The sequence below is a fragment of the Periplaneta americana genome, chromosome 7 (assembly GCF_040183065.1).
Source record: "Periplaneta americana isolate PAMFEO1 chromosome 7, P.americana_PAMFEO1_priV1, whole genome shotgun sequence".
NCBI lineage: Eukaryota > Metazoa > Arthropoda > Insecta > Blattodea > Blattidae > Periplaneta > Periplaneta americana.
The window spans coordinates 111,862,323-111,883,280 of NC_091123.1; the positions used below are offsets into that span (position 1 = coordinate 111,862,323).

The 20,958-nt window shown below is 35.7% G+C and overlaps 1 protein-coding gene across 4 annotated transcripts in view; it reads right to left on the reverse strand.

The window, feature by feature from the left end:
• Positions 1-20,958, reverse strand: part of LOC138703365 (eukaryotic translation initiation factor 2 subunit 3, Y-linked) — a 110,717-nt gene that overhangs the window by 82,065 nt on the left and 7,694 nt on the right. For 2 of the 4 annotated variants that reach the window (XM_069831179.1, XM_069831177.1), the window contains exons 2-3: positions 16,219-16,282; positions 8,123-8,233 (exon numbers count right to left, since the gene is read on the reverse strand). In XM_069831179.1, the coding sequence (XP_069687280.1) occupies positions 8,123-8,233; positions 16,219-16,282 (175 nt within the window). The remainder of the gene's footprint in view (positions 1-8,122; positions 8,234-16,218; positions 16,283-20,958) is intronic. The other 2 variants (XM_069831180.1, XM_069831178.1) reach the window with 1 other exon arrangement.

Sequence of the window (20,958 nt, forward strand, 5' to 3'; positions counted from 1 at the left end):
AAGATGGGCAATTCCACCCCCCCCCCCATCCCAAGTCCTCCATACCACTGAAATTATTATGGAAGTTCACTATTAGTTAAGACAAAAATATTAGTAATGATTAGCATGATTCATTTTCCATTTATGCACACCTAAAGCTCTGTAAGAAATAACAAGATCAGAATAATCATCATCTAAACAAGTGTAAGACCCATGACCTGTTAAGGTCTCAGCAAGTCATTCTCAGTCCACTTTTTTTTTTTTTTTTGGATGGCCCAAACATCTGAAGACAATATTGAAGCATGGCTCTTGGAAGTCTATTATAATACATTCATTGGACATGGTTTTTCCACTGTGGCTGGTACTTGTTTTTAAACAAGTCTCATATGAAGACTCGGATGAAAGTCGAAACTAACAAGATGAAAATAAAATTTAATGAAGATTTTGCAAAATAGAACATTAACATTGAAGGTATATGCAAAATGGTACAAGAAGTTGTTAATTGTTAGGAAAAGTTGTGAGCTACACAAAAAAGTTAATTTAATTAATAAACTGGCCAAGTGGCTCAGTTGTAAAGCACCTAGCTACAAACCAGAAGGTCCCAGGTTTAAATTCGAGTGATGATGGGCTTTTTCACATTGCCAAAACTTTCAGAATGGCTTTAGAATCCACTCCACCTCCTACCAAACAGAGGATCCGGTATTTCCCGGGGTGTAAAAGGCAGTTGGAGCATGGTTCTAACCATACCATCTCATTCTAGTGCCAAGGTCAACAAAACACGGAGCTCTACCACTGGTAACTGTCATTCAATTAGGTATCCCTTTAACTTTCGCTTTCTGAGGTCTAGTTTCAGCCATGTGATTCATATCAGTACGGTGCACCTAGATAGAGGACGCATGGTAGAAGCACATGTGCAGCTACTCGAAAGGTCACAGATTCGATTCCCGATGGGTTCACAGACTTTCTCCATTGATTTAATTCTGCTGGCTGCACTATGGCTCTGAAGTTTACTCAATCAGTAAAATAAATGGATACATAAGGAATTTCTGTTAACCATTCTTATCTCCGTGATTGTTTACAAAGTGTTTCTCTTAATAATCACTTTTCATCATGGCACATCATGGAGACTGGAGTTCCCCAAGGTTATTTTAAGACCTCTATTTGCAATATACACTAGAGTCTTGTTTAACCGAATTTGAGGGAACCAAGTATAATTTGTTTGAACGAAAATTCGGTTACGGACCAATTCACAAGGAAAATTAGACGTAAATACAAAAGCTAGATGCTATGTAATATGATGGAACACACAAACATAAACGTTCAATTAAATGTTAACACAGAAGCTTGCAAGCTCCAAGTTTCTGCATTTATGATTATGCAAAACATAGAAATCAGCCAATCAGAGTGCATTGCTGTTGTTCGTAGTTGCACACTGATGTCGTTGGATGAAATGTTAATTGCAATTTATTATTTCCCTGTTTGTATGACAAGAAAATAAAGTCCTACAAAGATGCAGCATTAAAGCTAATGTATGGAAATCAATTTTACGTGAACTGAACTGTGATAAGTAAAAATTGTGTCTTATATTAATTAATTAAATATATGTACAGACTTCCACTTTCGTTTTGTAGCATTATGCAACTTCAGTTATTTATTTTTATTGTTGTGTCTTTCATAAATGTCGTGGAATCTGAAATTACTCTGAAATTGTAATTTTTATTTTTAAAAAAATTCTGCAGTTTGCTACAGTTGATGTCTTTCAGTCAAGAATGAAACTATTACAAGAATGATACAAGCAACCACTTTGAATCAGCTGTCATCCTTTCACTTGTTCTCTCTTCTGATTGGCTAATACTTACGTTGGCATCTTTCATTGTCAATGTCAACATCCCAGTAATTTTGTGCATTTAAATTTTAAGTTATTACGTTGCCATGTATTGTGGGTCCCTATCACCATGGCATGGAGCGTCCTCAGGTTGCAGATCGAGGAGACGGCTTCCAGATATGGATAGTAGCTGTGAATATATTGAATAAGCAGTCGCGGACAGCTGATGAGGGGTGGTCCTCCAGCTTGGGGATTGGGCGAAGGGCTAACAATCCATCACCGTAAAATATAGCTTGTTACGAATCCTTCAAATAAGCCTCGGAATGGGATTGATTCTCTGGCACGACCACAGCAAAGGAATTGGGAGGCCGGAGGGAAAAAGACCTTTAGGGAGGCCGAGACATAGAGGGAAGATAATATTAAAATGTATTTGAGGGAGGTGGGATATGATGATAGAGAATGGATTAATCTTGCTCAGGATAGGGACCAATAGCGGGCTTATGTGAGGGTGGCAATAAACCTCCGGGTTCCTTAAAAGCCAGTAAGTTATTATGTTTATGTTTAATTTTCATTGTGAATGGCCTTTAAACCAAGAACATAGATGTTTTACATAGTTTAGTATACTACATATTGTACATGTTAAAAGAATAACTTTATTTTAAAGTAAACTAAGCATTTTTCAAACAAAGGCCTTTCTGAACATATCCTACCATTGTACATATGTATACTGTGCATAGAAATGAGAAAAACTGGACTGTAAAATCTTATATATATATATATATATAAAACAGAAAATTTAAAAAATTCAAATTCAGAAGCTCATAATTAAGATATGATTATAAATCAAATGTAGTATCTGCAAAATGCTGAAATCAAAATTTTATTTATTTATTTATTTTTGTCACCTGGATTTGGTTAATCCAAAAATTCGTAAAATAGCAATTCCATTAATTGGAACTCTAGTGTATCTAAAAATGCCTCAAGAGGCAATACACTGTGGTCTGCATCATCTTTATGCAAAAGATTTACAACTGTATATCTACACTAATCCAATTCAGCAGATGATTGTATCTACAATTAAATTAAATTCAGATTTAAAATTCCTAACCTGCATAGAAATTTGGATTGCTTCTGAACTCTGAAAAATCACAAGCTGTCTTACTGGGGAATCGGAGACTTCTATCAAAATAAAAATATTCATTCTCCCAACTATAGTTGTAAATATGGTAGAACCTATATTATCTGTGGTAATGAAGGGAGTGGGCTGAATAGTTAATCGAAAAAATCGAATAATCAATATCATAAAAGAATTTTTGTAAATATAGTGAATAATACTTATAGTTCAGTATTCCTCTCCACGATCTTTTATTTAACACACTAGGTACAGGATCAGTTCACTAATTTAAGTCTAGTTGTCAACCATGGGTTTTTAAGGAGCAAGGAAACTCATTGCAATAGCTGTCTTTGGAAAGATAGGAATAGTTGAGGTCCCGTGTTGTAGACTTGCATACTTTATAAACCTTATCCTCAATATTCTGATGCGAGATGAACCACTGTTTCTCTTTCCCCAAACCACTCAATGATTTTGTACTTTTTTCGATACTTAGCACAACACGATTCCTTTTCATACCCATGGAAGACATTTCATATATAAGTTAGGGGATCTATAAAGTACAACTCAAACAGTAGACGTGTAAGGGTAAATGCTTATAACAACACTATCTAGAAAAAACTTGCTAACATAATGTGCAGTATCTACTTCACATATTTTTGTAGCAAAAAAAAAAAAAAAAAAAAAAAAAAAAAAAAAAAAAAAAAAAAAGCAAGGAGACAGTCGGATGATCCACCAATCAGTTAATACAGTGACAGATAATTGGAGTTCTAATGTTCTACTGTAACACTGAAATACCATTTTTTTTTAAGTGTATATGTGGATATTCACATCGATGAATGCTTAAACTGGGCCTCATAGACTAAGCATGTATCTATTAAAAAAAAAAATTCTATAATGCACTGAGAAGAATTAAAGATTTTCGTCGTCCTAAATTAAAACAAATCTTAGTCCAGACATTTATCATGTCACAATTCAACTACTGTGTTGTTCTATTAAGTGATCTCAGCTGTAATCTGTCCCAAAAATTACAGCGTGTCCATAATGTTTACACTTGGTTTACTGTATATGTAATATTAATCTCTATGACCACATCTCACTGTCTTTAAATGACTTGTCTTGGCCCTGGCTGACAGATGCAGTTTGCATTCTCCTTCTCTTTTGAAATAGATTTTGCTTGCATCAACCCCTGAATATCTTGCATCACGATTCCATAATCTATTCACACATCATAATCAGAATACCCGGTCATAACACAACACACTATTGTCAGTCCCACTTCACAGAACTACTGCATATTCTTCATCTTTTACAATAGACATCTGTTCTTATAATTCATTACCTACAGATGTTAGGGGCTGCTTGACCTTAAATGCAATCTTATTTTACATCGCACAGTGTCCCAAGGTATATTCATAACTGTAACCTGTTTATCAAGTAACTGTATAATTTAACACTTAGTCAACATACCAGAAAAAGTAACAGTTACAATCACAGTTATTGTACAGAAAAAGTAACAGAGTTACAGTTTCAGTTACAGCTATCAAAGCACAGTTACTTTTAATAAAATATGCTTTGCCTGAAAAGAAATAATGGATGCCTATAAACTATGTGGAAAAGAAAATGCCCACAGTGTTAGTAGTTAAATATGCCTTTTAAAAATACCTGAGGAGTTCCTCTCACATAGTAAATATTAAGAATTATAATTCGGACATTTTTAAGGCAAATTTTAGGGAATGAAAGTTTGTTTAAATTTATTTCATAGGAGACACTATTGCTGCACAGTTGATAGAAGACAAGAATTCAGAACTTGACCAAGTGACCTACAGGAGGGAGAGAGCAAGGATGGTGGAAATATAGTTGCTGCAACTGAGTGGATATAAGCAGTCCTAGAGCAAACGAGAGAACGCATTAACAATGCACTGGTCGACACAGGTCTTGGAAGAGCTCATATCGTTGTGTTTATATAGTCTCCTGCAGACATTTAGTGTACATTGCACACCATATACAAACTGTAGCACACAAGTGGATCCATAAAAATGGCTGCAAATCTCTACACACTTAGTGTTAAATAAATAACATTATTATTATTGATATCGTCTTGTTTACTCATTATTAGTTATGATTATATTAAAACACATTCGTTTACTTTGCTTCGAACGTTAAAACATACTGATATAACACTTAAACGTAACTTAGCGCAGATATTAACTGATGATATCTGCTTGTTATTAAAGTGGCTCAACATCTCCCATTAGATATCCCATGGACACATCAGCATTGTCAAAATCTACACCGCTGTCAGTAAGCCAGTGCTGTGTATCACTTTTTAATGAGTTACGTGACAAGACAATAGTGTCTTGTTTATTATAAGTGGTATTATTCATAACTACAATGAAAATCTTGAAATTAACTTTGTGGTCAATCATTTTACTTAATTTTCATTATTAATTTTGTTATAATCTTCACATTTTCATTTGGCTTGGTACATAAAAAATTCCCCTTAAATAAATCCCCATCACCACCAGCAGGGACGACAATCATTCTCTGCCCCACAAATGTCATTAGTACACACACCAGATTCATCCACATCTTGCCAATATTTCTGGACGGTATAATGTGTTTGAAACCACATTTCGATTATGTAGGCTTAAACTATAGGTTTATGTCACCTACATCATTCTTTCTCATGAAATGTAAGTCTATGAGGCATGTTTAGCTGTAATATCTGTAAGCTCCATTAGCAAAGGTTGTTTGTTTTTACACTCTTTGAATTTTAATCCCACAGCTTTAAGAGCTCTTCTCAGTATTTCCTCACTACCTGTGACCCTATCCCATTTTGATACCATTTACGTAACTTTTATAAAGTTGATATTTCTTTACGGTTAAAGTAATATTTCTGAATATGTCTAATAATGCATTAATTCATATTGTGTACATCAATTTTATTTGCAGGATCTGAACAACGTATCTTCAGAGCTGTACTATTATATGCTTGGTTTTTTTTAGCCAGCTTACCTTCTTTCTGTAACAATAGCTTTACTTATATCCAGCAATGCACCTGCACATCTCGTTGCATTGAACATAGGTATGGTTATGCCAGCTTCCTTCTCTGAGCCACAAAATGTAATAGCTTTGTAACAGATTTCTCTAGCTTCATTACACATTACATTTCCTGAATTCGACATATTGAGTTGTGCGAGTATTAACTGGCACTGAGGACACTTGTCGATGAAGTATGACGTCACACACTGTAGTTCAGAGTTCACCGATACACTTTTTCACTGTGTCGACTAGTACTTATTGTTGATATGATCGAAATAACTTTTGACATCATTATTACAACTAAGGCCAGTATTACACTGTCTTCAGATTCTTACAACAAAACATATTACAAGCAACAAAAATAGTAATAGTATTTTCATTACTTCGTTACCGATAAAAAAGACACTTTGTTACAATTATAGTTACTTTATTTAAATAGTGTCACTAACAAGCATTACCTTGAAAAAGTAACTGTTACTAATAAAACTGTATTACTCCCCAACTCTGCCAAAATCAGTATTTAAAAGACATAAGTTAAAGATAATAGGTACTTGTTTAGAAGATTCAAGCATACCAGTATTTCTTTCTTTTGAAATTCGGTTCACACCTCCTTACATGAAAATTCATCCATGCTGAATAAGAATAATTTACAACTAATGACTGTTATACTTAAAGGAATCTTCCCTCACTTGAGTAGTCTTGTAAGTCATTCCTGGATAAATTCACTTGTGTAGACAATTAACACAAACAAAATCCTTTCAATAGTTCAGGAGAAATTGCTGTACACAGAATGGCATATCTAAAAACCACTTTTCGGTGTCAGGGATACTGAAAACTTTTAACTCCGTGAAAACCTCATCTTTACGGCATTACTATGATCCCTCTACATTCTTCGCATAATGAGACACTAAAAGTAACAATAGTAAGAACCTCCTTTTCCCTCATTCGAAATCTAAACAGCAAAAAAACACATGCACACACCACACACCATGCATACCCACAGAACACCATTTAAAAAAAAATTGCACAGTTCACTGCCACAAAAATGCGAACACATTTCTATAGTTACTGCGACTTCTTGATTTGTTTTTCAATTTATGTGTTAATGGCAGATGGTCAAGCAATAAGGGCATACGTCTATCAGAAGTTGTAACCAAAGTATAAAATATGTATACCACTTTAACGTCTCTCCAATACCCAACTCCATTATCACACAGTGAAATATAGGAGAATGGATTTGATTTCATATAATCTAGTACCACTCATTTCTATTGGCCATTTTACGATTTGTTTAAGCAATACACATTGCAGCTGCAAATTTTAATATATTTCCAACTAATAAAACTAAACCCTTCCTTTAAAAAAACCCCTGACACAAATCCCTAAGAATGAAAAAATACATAAAAAGATACATCGATGTGAAAAATTACACTACTTTTGTGACTAATTTGGCGTCGTGTGCGCCATTTTCAAACAGTCTAGCAAGTAAAGTTTTCTGCGTTTTTTTCAACGTTTTGTTGCTTGAAATCGTCGTAGATTGGGGGAGAGGGGGTCTATGGGTAGTAGTGGGAGTGTGTTTGTATTTTTGATAGGTACTACTGTGTCAAACGGATGTGCATTTTTAAATTCAGTTGAATGTTGAGGTTATGCTGTGTTATGTTTTTGTGTGTTTATGTATTTCCTATTGTTCTACTATGTTTAGTTTTCGGCTTTTTGGTTCAATGTGTAAAATTTCTATATTGTTGTAGTTATGGTTAGAGTTGATGTATTCTTTGTAGATGGATGTATTGTGCGATTCAGTTATGGCTGTGATGTGTTTGTTATATGTTTGAAAAGACCTACCTGTTTGTTCAATGCGAAAATCGTTAACTATGTTACTGTAATTTATAAACACCAAAAGTTTTCATGCATTATTACATTTGATATACGATGTTAAAAATGTTGTGAATCAAACTTCATTAAACTTTGGTCAGTGATAAAATACTAATCAGCTAACAATCACCAGATCAGTAAAAGTAAGTTAAAATTGTATTAGGCCTAGTTATAGACAGAAGATCTGTGTTTCAGTAGTTACTTTAGATTTAACACGAACTTTAAACTCGTAAACTGAATGGCAAAAGTAATCAAACCTGATACCAGTATTATCTCAAAATATTACTCACCCAGCTTAATGGTAATGTTCCTTTCCAGTTCATTCTTAAATCGGACAGTTTGAACACCAGAGATTGCTTTCACTACTGTAGATTTTCCATGGGCTACATGGCCAATTGTACCTGACAAGAAAATAAGTATGTAAATAATTTAAATATTCATTCATAGTGTTCTGCCCAAGGGCAGGTCTTTCACTGCAAGCCTAGCATTCTCCAATCTTTCCTATTTTCTGCATTCCTCTAAATGTCCACATATGATCTACGTATCTTAATGTTGTCTATCATCTGATATCTTCTCCTGCCCCAAACTTTTCCCCAGTCACCATGTCTTTCAGTGTGGTCTTCAATAGCCAGTTTCTTCTTAGTCACTGGCCCAGCCAATTTATTTGTCTCTTCCTGATCAGTTTCACCATTATTCTTTCTTCAACCATTCTTTCTAGCACAGCTTCATTTCTCATTCTGCCTGTCAATTTTATATGCTCCATTCTTCTTCATATTCACATTTCAAATGCTTCCAGTCATTTCTCTTCACCTTGTCAAAATGTCTATGTTTCTGCCCCATACAACACCTCACTCAATAGGCTACAAAGCACTTCACTAGCTCATTTTTCTATTAGAAGCCTCCTTTGCCACTGCTATCCTCCTTTTGACTTCCTGCCAGCAGCTCATATTTCGAATTCCCAAGTTTGTCTTCTTTATCTTTCTTCTGATAACCATGGTCTTCGTCTTGTTTGCATTTATCTTCACCCCATACTGCTCACATCTGTCATTTAGCTCCAGTAGCACATTCCTTTGTATCATCTCCTCTTCTGCTATCACTGTCTATCATCAGTAAATCTTACGTACTTTATTATTCTTCCTCCTACTATCATCCCTCCCATGTTCTGAAAACAGCTCACTAATACCATGTCTGGAAAACATGTTGATCGCGACATTATCATCTGTCGATTGCTAAACGCTTTGTGAACAAGAAATATTTAAAACCCAGAAAATAGAGTAATTTATACTTTGAGCCTTTGTCATTCAAGTCGACATCAAACTGAGTTGCTGCATCATGCGAATGATAGATGGCAGAGCACCACAGGGACTCAACATATGTCGATGGGAGCAGGGTTGGTGACTTATTGCTGCTAAGCTGATGACATTGACAGTAATCATCAGGCAACCCTACATAGAAGAGTGAAACAGACTGTAGCAGTTGCTTGTTGTGCTGCAAGTGTGCTGTGCATTTGATTGGCTTCATTACTCCATCCTCTAAAAGTAACAACACTTCTGATCTTTAAGAGATTTATCACACTGCATGACAAGTCTTTTATCTTTAAGAAGCTTATTAATGTGCACAATGCATATATGTATGCACTGAGATAGCGTGACATCAGCAAACTGTGATATGGCCCATTATCTCAATTCAGACCCAAATCACTCTGCATAAAAGTTTGCAACATGTGGAAGTGGGAACCTTCCCTCCATTGCCAATAAAACCAAACCACATTTCTCATCAAGTTCCTGCTACTACCATGTCAACCATACAATGTTGCTTTGTTCTAATACCACATGTAAACAATATGCCACCTGATAGGGCTAATATCATCCTTCTATTGCATTAGTTGTGCAGCCATTCCATACATAGCAGGTGGGACATCCGAGATGTTTTAGATGCCTCAATCTTCACTGAAGGATGGAATAAAGTTTTTCTAATGCCTCAGAAAATATCTTACTTAAAATTATTTTTCTCCAAAAGAAATACATTTTTTTTACATAATGAATGAATCAATCAATCAATCAATCAATCAATCAATCTTCTCAATGTATCTAGCTGTTTGTTGACAACATAATGTCCACTGTAGTCTTTTCAGTTCTTGTTTTTCATGAGAAATTAGGGATATTTTGATTGGTGTTCATTATAAATGCCTATTGCTAGTAGCCAGAGTTGGGGTGTAGTCAATATATACTGCAGAGATGTCTTCTGGAACCGGTACTGATGATTTTAATTCTCTTTTTGTGGTTTATGGATGGACAGTATAGAAGAATGTGTTCCAGATCTTCATCATGATTATTACACCACAGACACGTAGGAATATCAAAAAGGTGAAACCAGTATAGGTACAATTGTGTGACAATGTGACCTGTTCTGGCTCTTGTTAAAAATGTTTGAACATGTCTGGGCAAGTTTTTGTACATTTCCAGGTCATTTGGTTTCTTTTGAATGGACATAATGAATACAGTCAAAATGATCAGCATTATAAATTCAGTTTTCAAACCTAATTTAGTACAGAAACATACAAGATTAAAGATGTACAACATTTTAGCATGACCTACTTTAGTCAATGGATCAGAAGCCTGGACTTTGACAAAAAAAAGATGTTTAACGTATAACTGCCAACAAAATGAAATTCATGAGAAAAAACGGCATGATACACACTTTGGGATAGAAAACGAAATACAAAAATTTTTGAAGAACTGAACGTCCAACCTATATTAAATTTTCTTCAAATGTATAGAGTTAACTGGAAACAGCATGTCGAGAGAATGCCAACAGAAAGATGGCCAAAGGCAGTGCTACATTACCGCCCTTCTGGACAACGATCTATTGGGAGGACTAGTAGGCTAGTGCTTGAATTGATGATGATAAGAATACAGTAATACTTCGTTTTAACCTTCCCGTTTTACGTCCCAACCAAATTATCATAAGAATAATGCAATTCCCACTTTTAAGGAAACCAAATTTAAGGAAAATCCCACTTTCAAAGAATACTTTTCAAATGAATATTGTGATGAGGCCCGAAATAGAGACTCGATTTTCAATAATCAATAGTACCAGTCTACTTGAAAGCACACCTCAATTGATAGTAATGTGATGTCACACATTGGCATTATTCTTTATCATTCTTAATGGTGTTCTTTGCTTGCTTTGTTTTCGCAAGTTGTGTGGAATCTCTTTTCAAGTTTTTTTTTTGTTTTGTTTTGTTGGTTTATGCTGTTAATGCATCATTACAATGACGACTCAACAAAAGAAAATAACTACAGGACAGAAAACAATAAGGGATGTCGAGGCTAATCCTTAAATAACACTAACACATATTGATGGCCCAGAACCAGACTGTTCCATGTTCATTTTACTATTTTTTTTTTTCAGGAAAACTATTTTAAGCACCTGGCATTCAAAGCTTCATGAAACAATTTGGAACAGCTTAATAGCAACCTTATGGAGAGGAATATTTACAATTTTGTTCGATTCATATATGCAGACAAGAACTGGAACACAATGAAACACAGATTTCTTTCTTATAAAAAGTTAGACTTAGAACAGTCCGGTTCTCAGCCATCGATATGGTATAAAAAAAGCATGGTTTACAAAATACCTCATTATAGGGAATAATAAAGAAGAAAGAAGAAGTTTTCAATGCCGAGTTTTGGTGTTTTTCGGTTCAACCAAAAGGAAAAACATTCGTACCTCACCATTTGAACAGTTAAAAAATCTTATGAAATTTGTTGTAAATAATAATAAACTGTAGGCCGAATTAAATGACTATAATATTTGGCATATAACACACATTACTACTAGTTATTTTAGCTTTTCCTTCCAATTTTACGTAAATTTCCTTTTAAGGAAAACCCCTATTTAAGGAAAAACCAGTAATCCCTCAGAGATTCATTAAAAAAGGATTCTAATGTCCCACACAGTAATTCCTTGCTCATTCCTTTCCAAACCAGTTGTTTCAACCACAAAACAGATCAAATAATCATTCTAATGAATTTCCTAAATATTTTAAAAAATATCTAATGTCTATTGTAAATTACAACCATATTTATAAAAGAATCAACAACGAGCTTATCTACAGCTACCACGCAAATCTTACAAAGAACCACCAAAAGAACTATATTCTCCTCTTCAATCAAATTATGTGATGGTTTCACTAAGGCTGTCAACAAATGACAGAGAATTTCGCATATTAACTTGTGAAATCTACCTACATGAGGTAAAAATTCGTGTAGCCTACACCATTTATATCACTACAGATTATAATCACTTTCTTCGATATTTAAATTTGTACGATTTGAGGCTTTCTCGGCGTTGGTTCGCTAATATGTTTTCGCGGGATATCAGCCGAGTTAAGATTTTGGAATGCTCCAAGCTTTCGACTGCTATCTCTGCAGCCATCTTCAGGGAAGTGATGTCCGAACAGAAAGTCGAAAGGTTATATAGATGTTAGGCTGTCTCAGGTGAAACGGGATTGGTTGGCGGATCGGCCAATCCGGGGCCGGGAATTGTCATTGCTCGTAAGCTCCGCCCCTCCCGGGATTCCTGCGTGAAGTTTGGCGGGCGGCGAGCCCTGTTCCGCCGGTTGGAATCGGTTGCCGTCCTCGGTCCGTGATCTTCATGACCTTGATTGTAAGAGGGCCTGAGTTGGTCTAAGGCCGGTGTCCATGCCTGACTGAGCTGGAGTCCACTGTCTCTGTTAAAGTTGTTTTTCTCCAGCTTGATCTCTATGGCCTCCTTGATTGTACGATCCCAGTAGTGGCTTGATTTGTTAATGACCTTGGTGTGGTCAAACAGTATTTTATGCTCCTTTTCTATGCTGTGTTGCGCCACTGCAGATTTTTCCGGGTAATACAGCCTCAGGTTCCTCTTATGTTCTTTGATTCTGTCTTCTATTGTGCGGCCAGTCTGCCCTATGTATACTTCGCCACACTCGCATGGAATCTTGTAAATCCCTGGAGTCCTTAAGCCCTGACTGTCTTTAACCTGACGTAGATGACTCCGGATTTTGCTCTGTGGTTTATGGATGGTTTTGATATTAACCTTCTGGAGGATTCTGCTTATTTTGAGGCCCTCTTACAATCAAGGTCATGAAGATCACGGACCGAGGACGGCAACCGATTCCAACCGGCGGAACAGGGCTCGCCGCCCGCCAAACTTCACGCAGGAATCCCGGGAGGGGCGGAGCTTACGAGCAATGACAATTCCCGGCCCCGGATTGGCCGATCCGCCAACCAATCCCGTTTCACCTGAGACAGCCTAACATCTATATAACCTTTCGACTTTCTGTTCGGACATCACTTCCCTGAAGATGGCTGCAGAGATAGCAGTCGAAAGCTTGGAGCATTCCAAAATCTTAACTCGGCTGATATCCCGCGAAAACATATTAGCGATATTTAAATTGTTTGCCATTTTTAAAACGTGAACAGTGTGTATGGGAATTCATATGTGTGGCTGTCCTAGTTTCCTGACATATGCATAAAGTCCCTACATCTCTGTGTACAGAACTCTCTCTCTCACTCACACACACACACACACACACACACACATTGGAGGTTACTGATATGTGATAGTGATGCCTTGCTGTCATGGAAGACACACAACAGCAGATAGAGATTTTCTTTCCTTATAATTTAATGTTTTGAGAAAATTATTTAAAACAGTATTGGAACTGTTCACTCACACATATCTGGCGACAGGTTAGCACTGGCCAACAACTAAATTACAATGAACTGTAACATGGTCATTTATTCACATTAAGAGCAAGAGTTATTTTTTACAGATTTAAAATAATAGGATATATTTGACTTTACATTTTTTGTTGATTGTTAAGAACTAGTATTGCCAATGTACATATATCATCAGTTTACAAGCAAAACACATTAAATAAAAGATATTACTTCTGAGAAAAAGAAGTTTTTGTTCTGAAAAAACTGAATCCTCAAAATATTATTTTTAGTAAATTGTTTCTCTTTAAGCTTATATGTATTTCATTTTTCAATTATTCTAAGTTATAGCCTTCAGAACGATATTGCTTATAAATTATACTTTCCCCACTCATTTGAGTGAAACATCTATAATCTGAACACTCATGTGATCTGCAAGACAAGTACTGGCAAGTCTGTATCCTTCCTAGATGAACTGTTAATCAAACTTAATTATTACATTTCGATTTAAATTTTAACTATTTAAAACACATTTCAGGTGGTCTGAAACAAAATCCACATCCAATAGAATTATAAATGAGTTTCAAACAGATTAATACTCTCAGAAAGACCCTACAATGGGCTACCAAGTACATTTAAAGGAAAATAACGGAGTTTGAAGTGAATGAAGTTTGCTCACAGATGATACAATGATAAGCATAAGTAATAAATGTTGTATATTTTTATATACTGTATCGTTATATTACAAAATAACTATTTCAGGTATTTACTAACATATTTATTATATAGGCTTATAATTTGTATCAATTTCTCTGGGAATTTTTTAGACAAACACAAATAAAAAAGTATGAAGACGACTCACTTAGTTAAAACTGCTTCATCTATGATTTTAAACATGTGAGTGCATTCACATGCTCCGAATTAAGTGCCGCTCTACGTTTAGTACAGCAATGTTTCCGGCATCACTAAACACGAAAAAACTTTTTTCCTGTTAAGCATTTCTCCATGATCATTCAATTTAAATCCAAATGTTTCACCGAGTTTACCTCTCAAATGATATAATAGAGTTTTCACATTTCACAGACCATAGAAATCTTATTCTTTTCTTTAGCAAACTAAACACACAAGCTTCATCTACAAACTCAGTAAAGAAACTGGGGGGGGGGGGGGGGGGATACCAGCAGACTGGCCCTTATTGTAATCGGGTTACAAAATTTTAGAAAGAGAAGAAGATAGTTACTCTCTCACTGCACAGAGTATAGCCATGACTAAGGGATGAGGGGGTGAATCCCAGAAAAGTATGTATGTCATATCCTATAGGAAGACGAGCTGACAACAAGATGAAAGTTTTCTTGAAAAATCATAAAACTTGATAAGGGTTTCGCATTGTTGACTTCATAATCTCACCAATTATGATGGCATTAAAACCAAAGTACAATGGCACTACGTCCTCTACAGCATGGAAGAGTGTTTTGAGCTCTTTCAAGCAGATAATGTACGTGAGAATGCTGTAAAAGTCAGCAAGTCCAAGTTTTTACAGACAAAGTTTTGTTTACATATAGGCAAAACACCTAAAAATGCATGTCTCTCTATGTATCACGAGAACATGGCATTGCTTGTAAGTGCTTTAAAAAAATTCTATCCTGATCTTGTACCTATTACAGATTTCATGGTCTGTGATATTGGAAATTCAGTTGTGTCAATAGAAAATGCAGCACATGTATACACAAAGTCGAAACTCTTTTAGCTACCACAGATGAAGACATACTTTCTGAGCCACTATTGTAAAAGCAAGAAATAAGAGATAATGAAGGGAAAATTATAAAAAGCTATATTGAAGATTCTACTATGATGCACTTAAAGCATAAACTGTTCTTCTCCAAAGTACCTCTTCCATTGTTATGTGAAAGCAGTCTACTTATTTTAGAATGCTTCTTGACAATGCTTCTGATACTGAAGTTCTCCTCCGGGTAGATTTCAGCGAGAACTACAGCATCATCCATCAAAACGAGGTGCAGAGTGCAAATTTGTTGCATGACCAAGGTACTTTGTTCACAGCATGCTTTAGGTACAAAAATAATGTGAAAAGTTATGTGATTATATCTGACTATATGACACATGACAAGTATGCTGTTGCAAAATTTGTTAATGTACTTGTTGATGAACTTAAAAATTTTGCTCCAAATATCAAAATCCTTAATATTTTTTCTGACGGAGTTGCTCAACATTTTAAACAAGTGCTTTACTTTATCTTTGACGACTATTGCTCCAGTTCCCATTAAGTGGCACTTCTTTGCCACTTCTCATGGCAAAGGGGCAGTTGATGGGATTGGTGGTACAGTGAAGCAGAATGTATTTGAGGAATCTGTGCGAACAGGCTGTTTTGATCCCATTACACCAAATTTATTATTGTCAGAAATTATATTGAAAAGAAGAAAAAGACCTTGATATTTTGTATATCAGACGACAAACAACATTGATATACAGTATATAGATCGTATGTGGAGATTAAGATGCAGAAAAGAGGGTAGATTGGATAATGGTGGGTTTGCAGTGAAGGGCCTGCCCTTGGGCAGAAAACTATCAATGAATCTTGGTGTTCTTATGCCAATATGGCCTGTAAAAGAGATGGTAGTGAAAACTGTAAATTCAATGTGTGCGTGCTTCTTCTCTATGCTTACCTATGTTGATTGTTGCTTGTCTGCTTATGACTTCAGGGGATAAGGCAGTTAATTTGGCTACATCCTGTAACAAAGAAACACTGTATCAAAGTCGATGTGAAATAAATGGACATTTGCCAAATAAGTCAAAAATCTGTATAAAAAGTAGTACCAGTACCAGTAGTAGTAGCAGCAGTTTAATGCTCGTGGCATGGAATTTGAATAGTCTATGTTTGTTTTCAGTCTTTGAAATAACGACTACAATTTATACAAAACTAGAAAAGTATTGACAGTTCAGTGGCTTCTAAGTGTCACCACAGCAACCGCTCAAACTAGCCAATCAGAGACCATGACAACAAACCGATGTTGCCAAGTGTTCTGCTGTGAGCACGTGCCTTGTTTGGAAGTGTTGAATATTCATTACTGTGTTACAGCAAGTATTGGTGTTTTGTCGTGGCTGTTGTTTTCGTAGATATTTTGTTGTTGTTGAAGGTAGAATTAGTTTGAGTTCAGTTTTAAATTTAACTTAGTTGTGAGTGTATTTATAACACGATTTATAGTGTCTGTGTGTTTTACTTATACAATGTCACAAGGCATCACCCCTGCAGTTAGCAGCATAAAATGAGCAATGGACTCTGAGGGAGAAAGGAGTGCTACAAGGGACAGGAAGAGGTCTAGAAGTAATGGAAAAGGTGTTAGTCTTACAAGTCAGGCGAGAGAAATGGTTTGTAATGTGCAGAACTATTTCGAGAAAGAAGAGACAATGGTGGGCCTCTTATTCCTGTACAACAGGTGGTAAATAGTGCTGCAGACGCTCTCAAAATAGGAAACACCATCGTTAAAATAGGAAAGGAGAAATTTAAATTGAATGAGCATGAGGATGGACCTTCCCGACTTGAAACCCTGGGAAAGAAAAGGAAAGTGGAAAAGCGGTTGACAAATTTAGATGCCTTTCAGAAGAATGCAATCCAGCGGCATTTATATTTATATTACCGACGAGAGGAGCATCCTACATTAAAAAAGCTGCAAACTTCGCTTCGAGATTTGGATCTTTTCCACGGCAGTGTTTCTTCCCTGCACACTGTCTTAAAGAATTTATGTTTCAAATATAAACAAATCAATAGTCGTAAGATATTAATGGAGAAAAATTATCGCTTACACACTATATACAATATTCGCATTCATTCATACATTTTTCATCATCATCATCATCATTATTATTATTATTATTATTATTATTACTATTATTATATTAGTCTGGTCAAGGACTACAATACGATACAAATTTATGAGTTAGTTCAGACATGGCAGACAGGCGGTGCAAAGAGTCGCACTGAACTACTGCAAGTCGCTCCCTTTCCACGTGTGCGAGAGAGAATTGTCAATACCTTTCTAGTTTTGTATAGACTGTAAACAGGAAGAAACATGTCTACCAATCAAGGCTTTGTTGTCACCCATCACATAATAGAGGAAGAAATTCACAATAATTGAATATATTCATTACCTTTAGGTTGTTATCAGTATAATTAAAGTACAAGTATTATGGAAAGTCTTGAGTGCTACTTCACCAGTCCTATTTGAAGTACGAATACATGGAAGGTTTCAATACAATTTAACAGCAACGCGGTAAATTTTACAAGAAAGAAACACAAAACAACATATTGCTTAACTCACATGATGTGGCAAGGTAAATTTGGTTACACTGCCTCTGATATCAAATTGCAAATTTATGATCAGCACACATTTTGCAAAAAAATCACGGTGAATTTTTCAGTTTTCCCTCTAGACCATGATCTACTCTCATCTATAGTACTACTTTCAGTTTTTTTGTTCAAAACTTAAAAATATGTAGTTAGCAAATCACTTCATAAAATTTTTATGCATCTTTCGTGCTCTAAAGTGGTATATTCAGGTTCAACCTTGTTTTAATAATTTTATGCTGTAACTAAGTCAATGTTTTACACAAATTGTAGAACTGTAAGACTTTCTTTCACATTCCAATTTGTTTTGTATCTACCCTGCAAAGATGAGCTATTGCCAAAGGCCACATCCTATTTTGTAAAAAGAATAATGGTCGTCAGTGTGGTAAGAGATGATTTTGAATTTTGATGTTTATTACAACCTAGTCTATGTCATTTTGTCGTTCCTCCTAAATTTTTCAAAGTAACTCATAAATCTTCTCATAGTACATTGCTGTGGACAGCATATCTAACCGTGAAACGAGAGAGTGCAGACTCAAATACTGGTTGAGACAATTTACCTGGCTGAGGTTCTTTCTGCGGTTTTTCCTCAACCAATTGAAGCAGAATTACTGGGTAACTTTTGGAGTGGGACCCCTGACTCATTTTGCCATCATTAATTCAAATGTCATTGTCATCATTACCATAGCCAAGTTAAATTCATGGTGCAGTGTGAGAGCTCGGCTATTCAGCAACAAAATCATTCACAAAACAGGAGTGGTACAGAGCTAGTAAAACAACTTGATACTGGTCAGATGGACAGAAGACTGGAGAGTCAATGTTGTATTTATAGGGAATCTTCGAGCCTTGTGATAGGCCATGTACAGTAGAAGGGAGCTCTCACTAGCATCTCCTCACCTTTCTCCCCTAAACAGTATCAGGTCATTTCATTTCTACTGTAAGCACAATAAGCCTCAGGCTGCATTGCAAGCCTTCGGGCCACTCCTCAGCCAAAAGAAGAAGGAAAAAAATCTTCTGATGTCCTAAAGCCCAACCTTCCTAAATAGTTAACTTGGTACTTAGACCACTTCCTGCCATACATCCAGATGACTACGATGGCATCGTTTTCCAGGGTAACTTCCATAAGTTTAAAAAAAAATGTAACTCAACCCAAAAATTGTGGCGACTTATTGTTTATAGGCCTACAATTTTGTTGACATGTACACATGCACGCACGCGCACGCACGCACGCGCGCACGCACGCACGCACGCACACACACACACACACACACAAAGTGATTACGAGGATTTACTACCACTTACGGAGCTTATTTCTGAAGACATTTTGAGCAAAAAATGTCATAAACAAATGTCCTATAATTGTCAAAAAATACTTGCAACTTTAAAAGAACGTGGCAAAACAGTTGTGTTACAGTGGATCCCAGGACATTGTAATCTACATGGGAATGAACAGGCTGACACATTAGCTAAGAAGGATGCCAATCTCAAAATAAACCCACAGAAACCTTTGTCATTTAGCTCAGTGAAACAATATATCAAGCAACTACAAAAAAATAATCACCAACAAGAACTGGACATAAACATTTCGCAACAACGTAGGAAATTACTGAAGGATATACCTCCTGAACCCAGAAGACTGGCAGTTGCAAGCTTTCGTCTTAACACTGAACATGACATCCTGGGTAAACACCTCAATCGTCTTGGCATCCTTCCATCAGCATCTTGCATTTTGTGCCATTAACAGGAAGACATGGATAGACAACATCTTGCAAAATGCCCTGCTCTGAAATCCTCCAAGGAAGTCGACCGCTACTGGGAAGCCAGAGCCCGAATGTTTTTAATTACTTAATCCATAGTTTTGTTCACTACTTTCTTGTTTTTCCCTCAGTAAATGATAGTAAATATCATGTACTAGCCATTAGACAAATAAATAAATATTTATAGAGTTACACTAATTACGTTTTGTCTTTAGTTTGAAGGTAAAAGAATATTACAAATAGAGAATAAACCATTCAGAAGTATCATTTCTTTAACTGGCAAGTATTCTAAAGCTAAAAATGTACTGTGAACTCCTTGGTTGTTTCGTACAAACAACTTTCTCAATTTTTAACTAGAAAATTACATAATTTTTACGCACTTATCACAATTATTACAAATCACACCACTTCCATAGACTTGATTCCATGCAGTTCAATTATGCATCCTAATGTACAGTCTTAGAAAGTTTACAACACATTTTCAAAAATGTCGCAGTCCGCTTCGATTCACTTGGCCTCACGCTTGTGAACCGAAGTCGTCCCTCTATACAACTGTATACGGAGATCTTTGATTTCTGTAGCGGCAGGCATGATGCCCGCAAGTAGTTCCTCATGTTTGTGACTTCATTGGTAGACAAGATCCTTCATCCATTGTATGCATATGCTCACCAACATTTCCTGGATACTGAAGAAAGACAAGATCAACTGTTCACATCAATGAGGTTAAGATAGGAAAGCGACAGTGCAGACAAATAATAAAACTAGACATTTAATTTAAATTTTTGACAGAAAAAAAAAAAAGGGAATAAAATGAAAAGTATTTTGGTACTGAAATAGTTAATTAAATTTGCTGTATGCAACTTTGATTAAAAGTACCTATAGGCTAATAAATAAAGTACATAAATTAATAATTAAAATTTTTTTTTTTTTTTTTTTTTTTTTTTTTTTTTTTTTTTTTTTTTTTTAAGATGAAAGAGTCCTCTCGTACACGACATTGAATTAGCAGAATTACCTTCTACCATCTGTTATCTTTTTGTAGAAAATTATCGAAATTATATTTTTTGCAATTTGAATTAGCTGCGAAATGATAATTAACAGCCCGTTCCCAGGTAAAGATGATCACAGTTACAGCATCTCTGAATTTAGTACATGACAATCCGAAAAAGCATTCCAACATTATCCAGTTCTGTTTCAATTCCTAGCAGATACCCAACCACACATACGCTTAAGATAATACATGGTTCATACATGAACTGATACATGAACCACTGGTTGGAACGAACCTCACAACATTCGAAACTAAA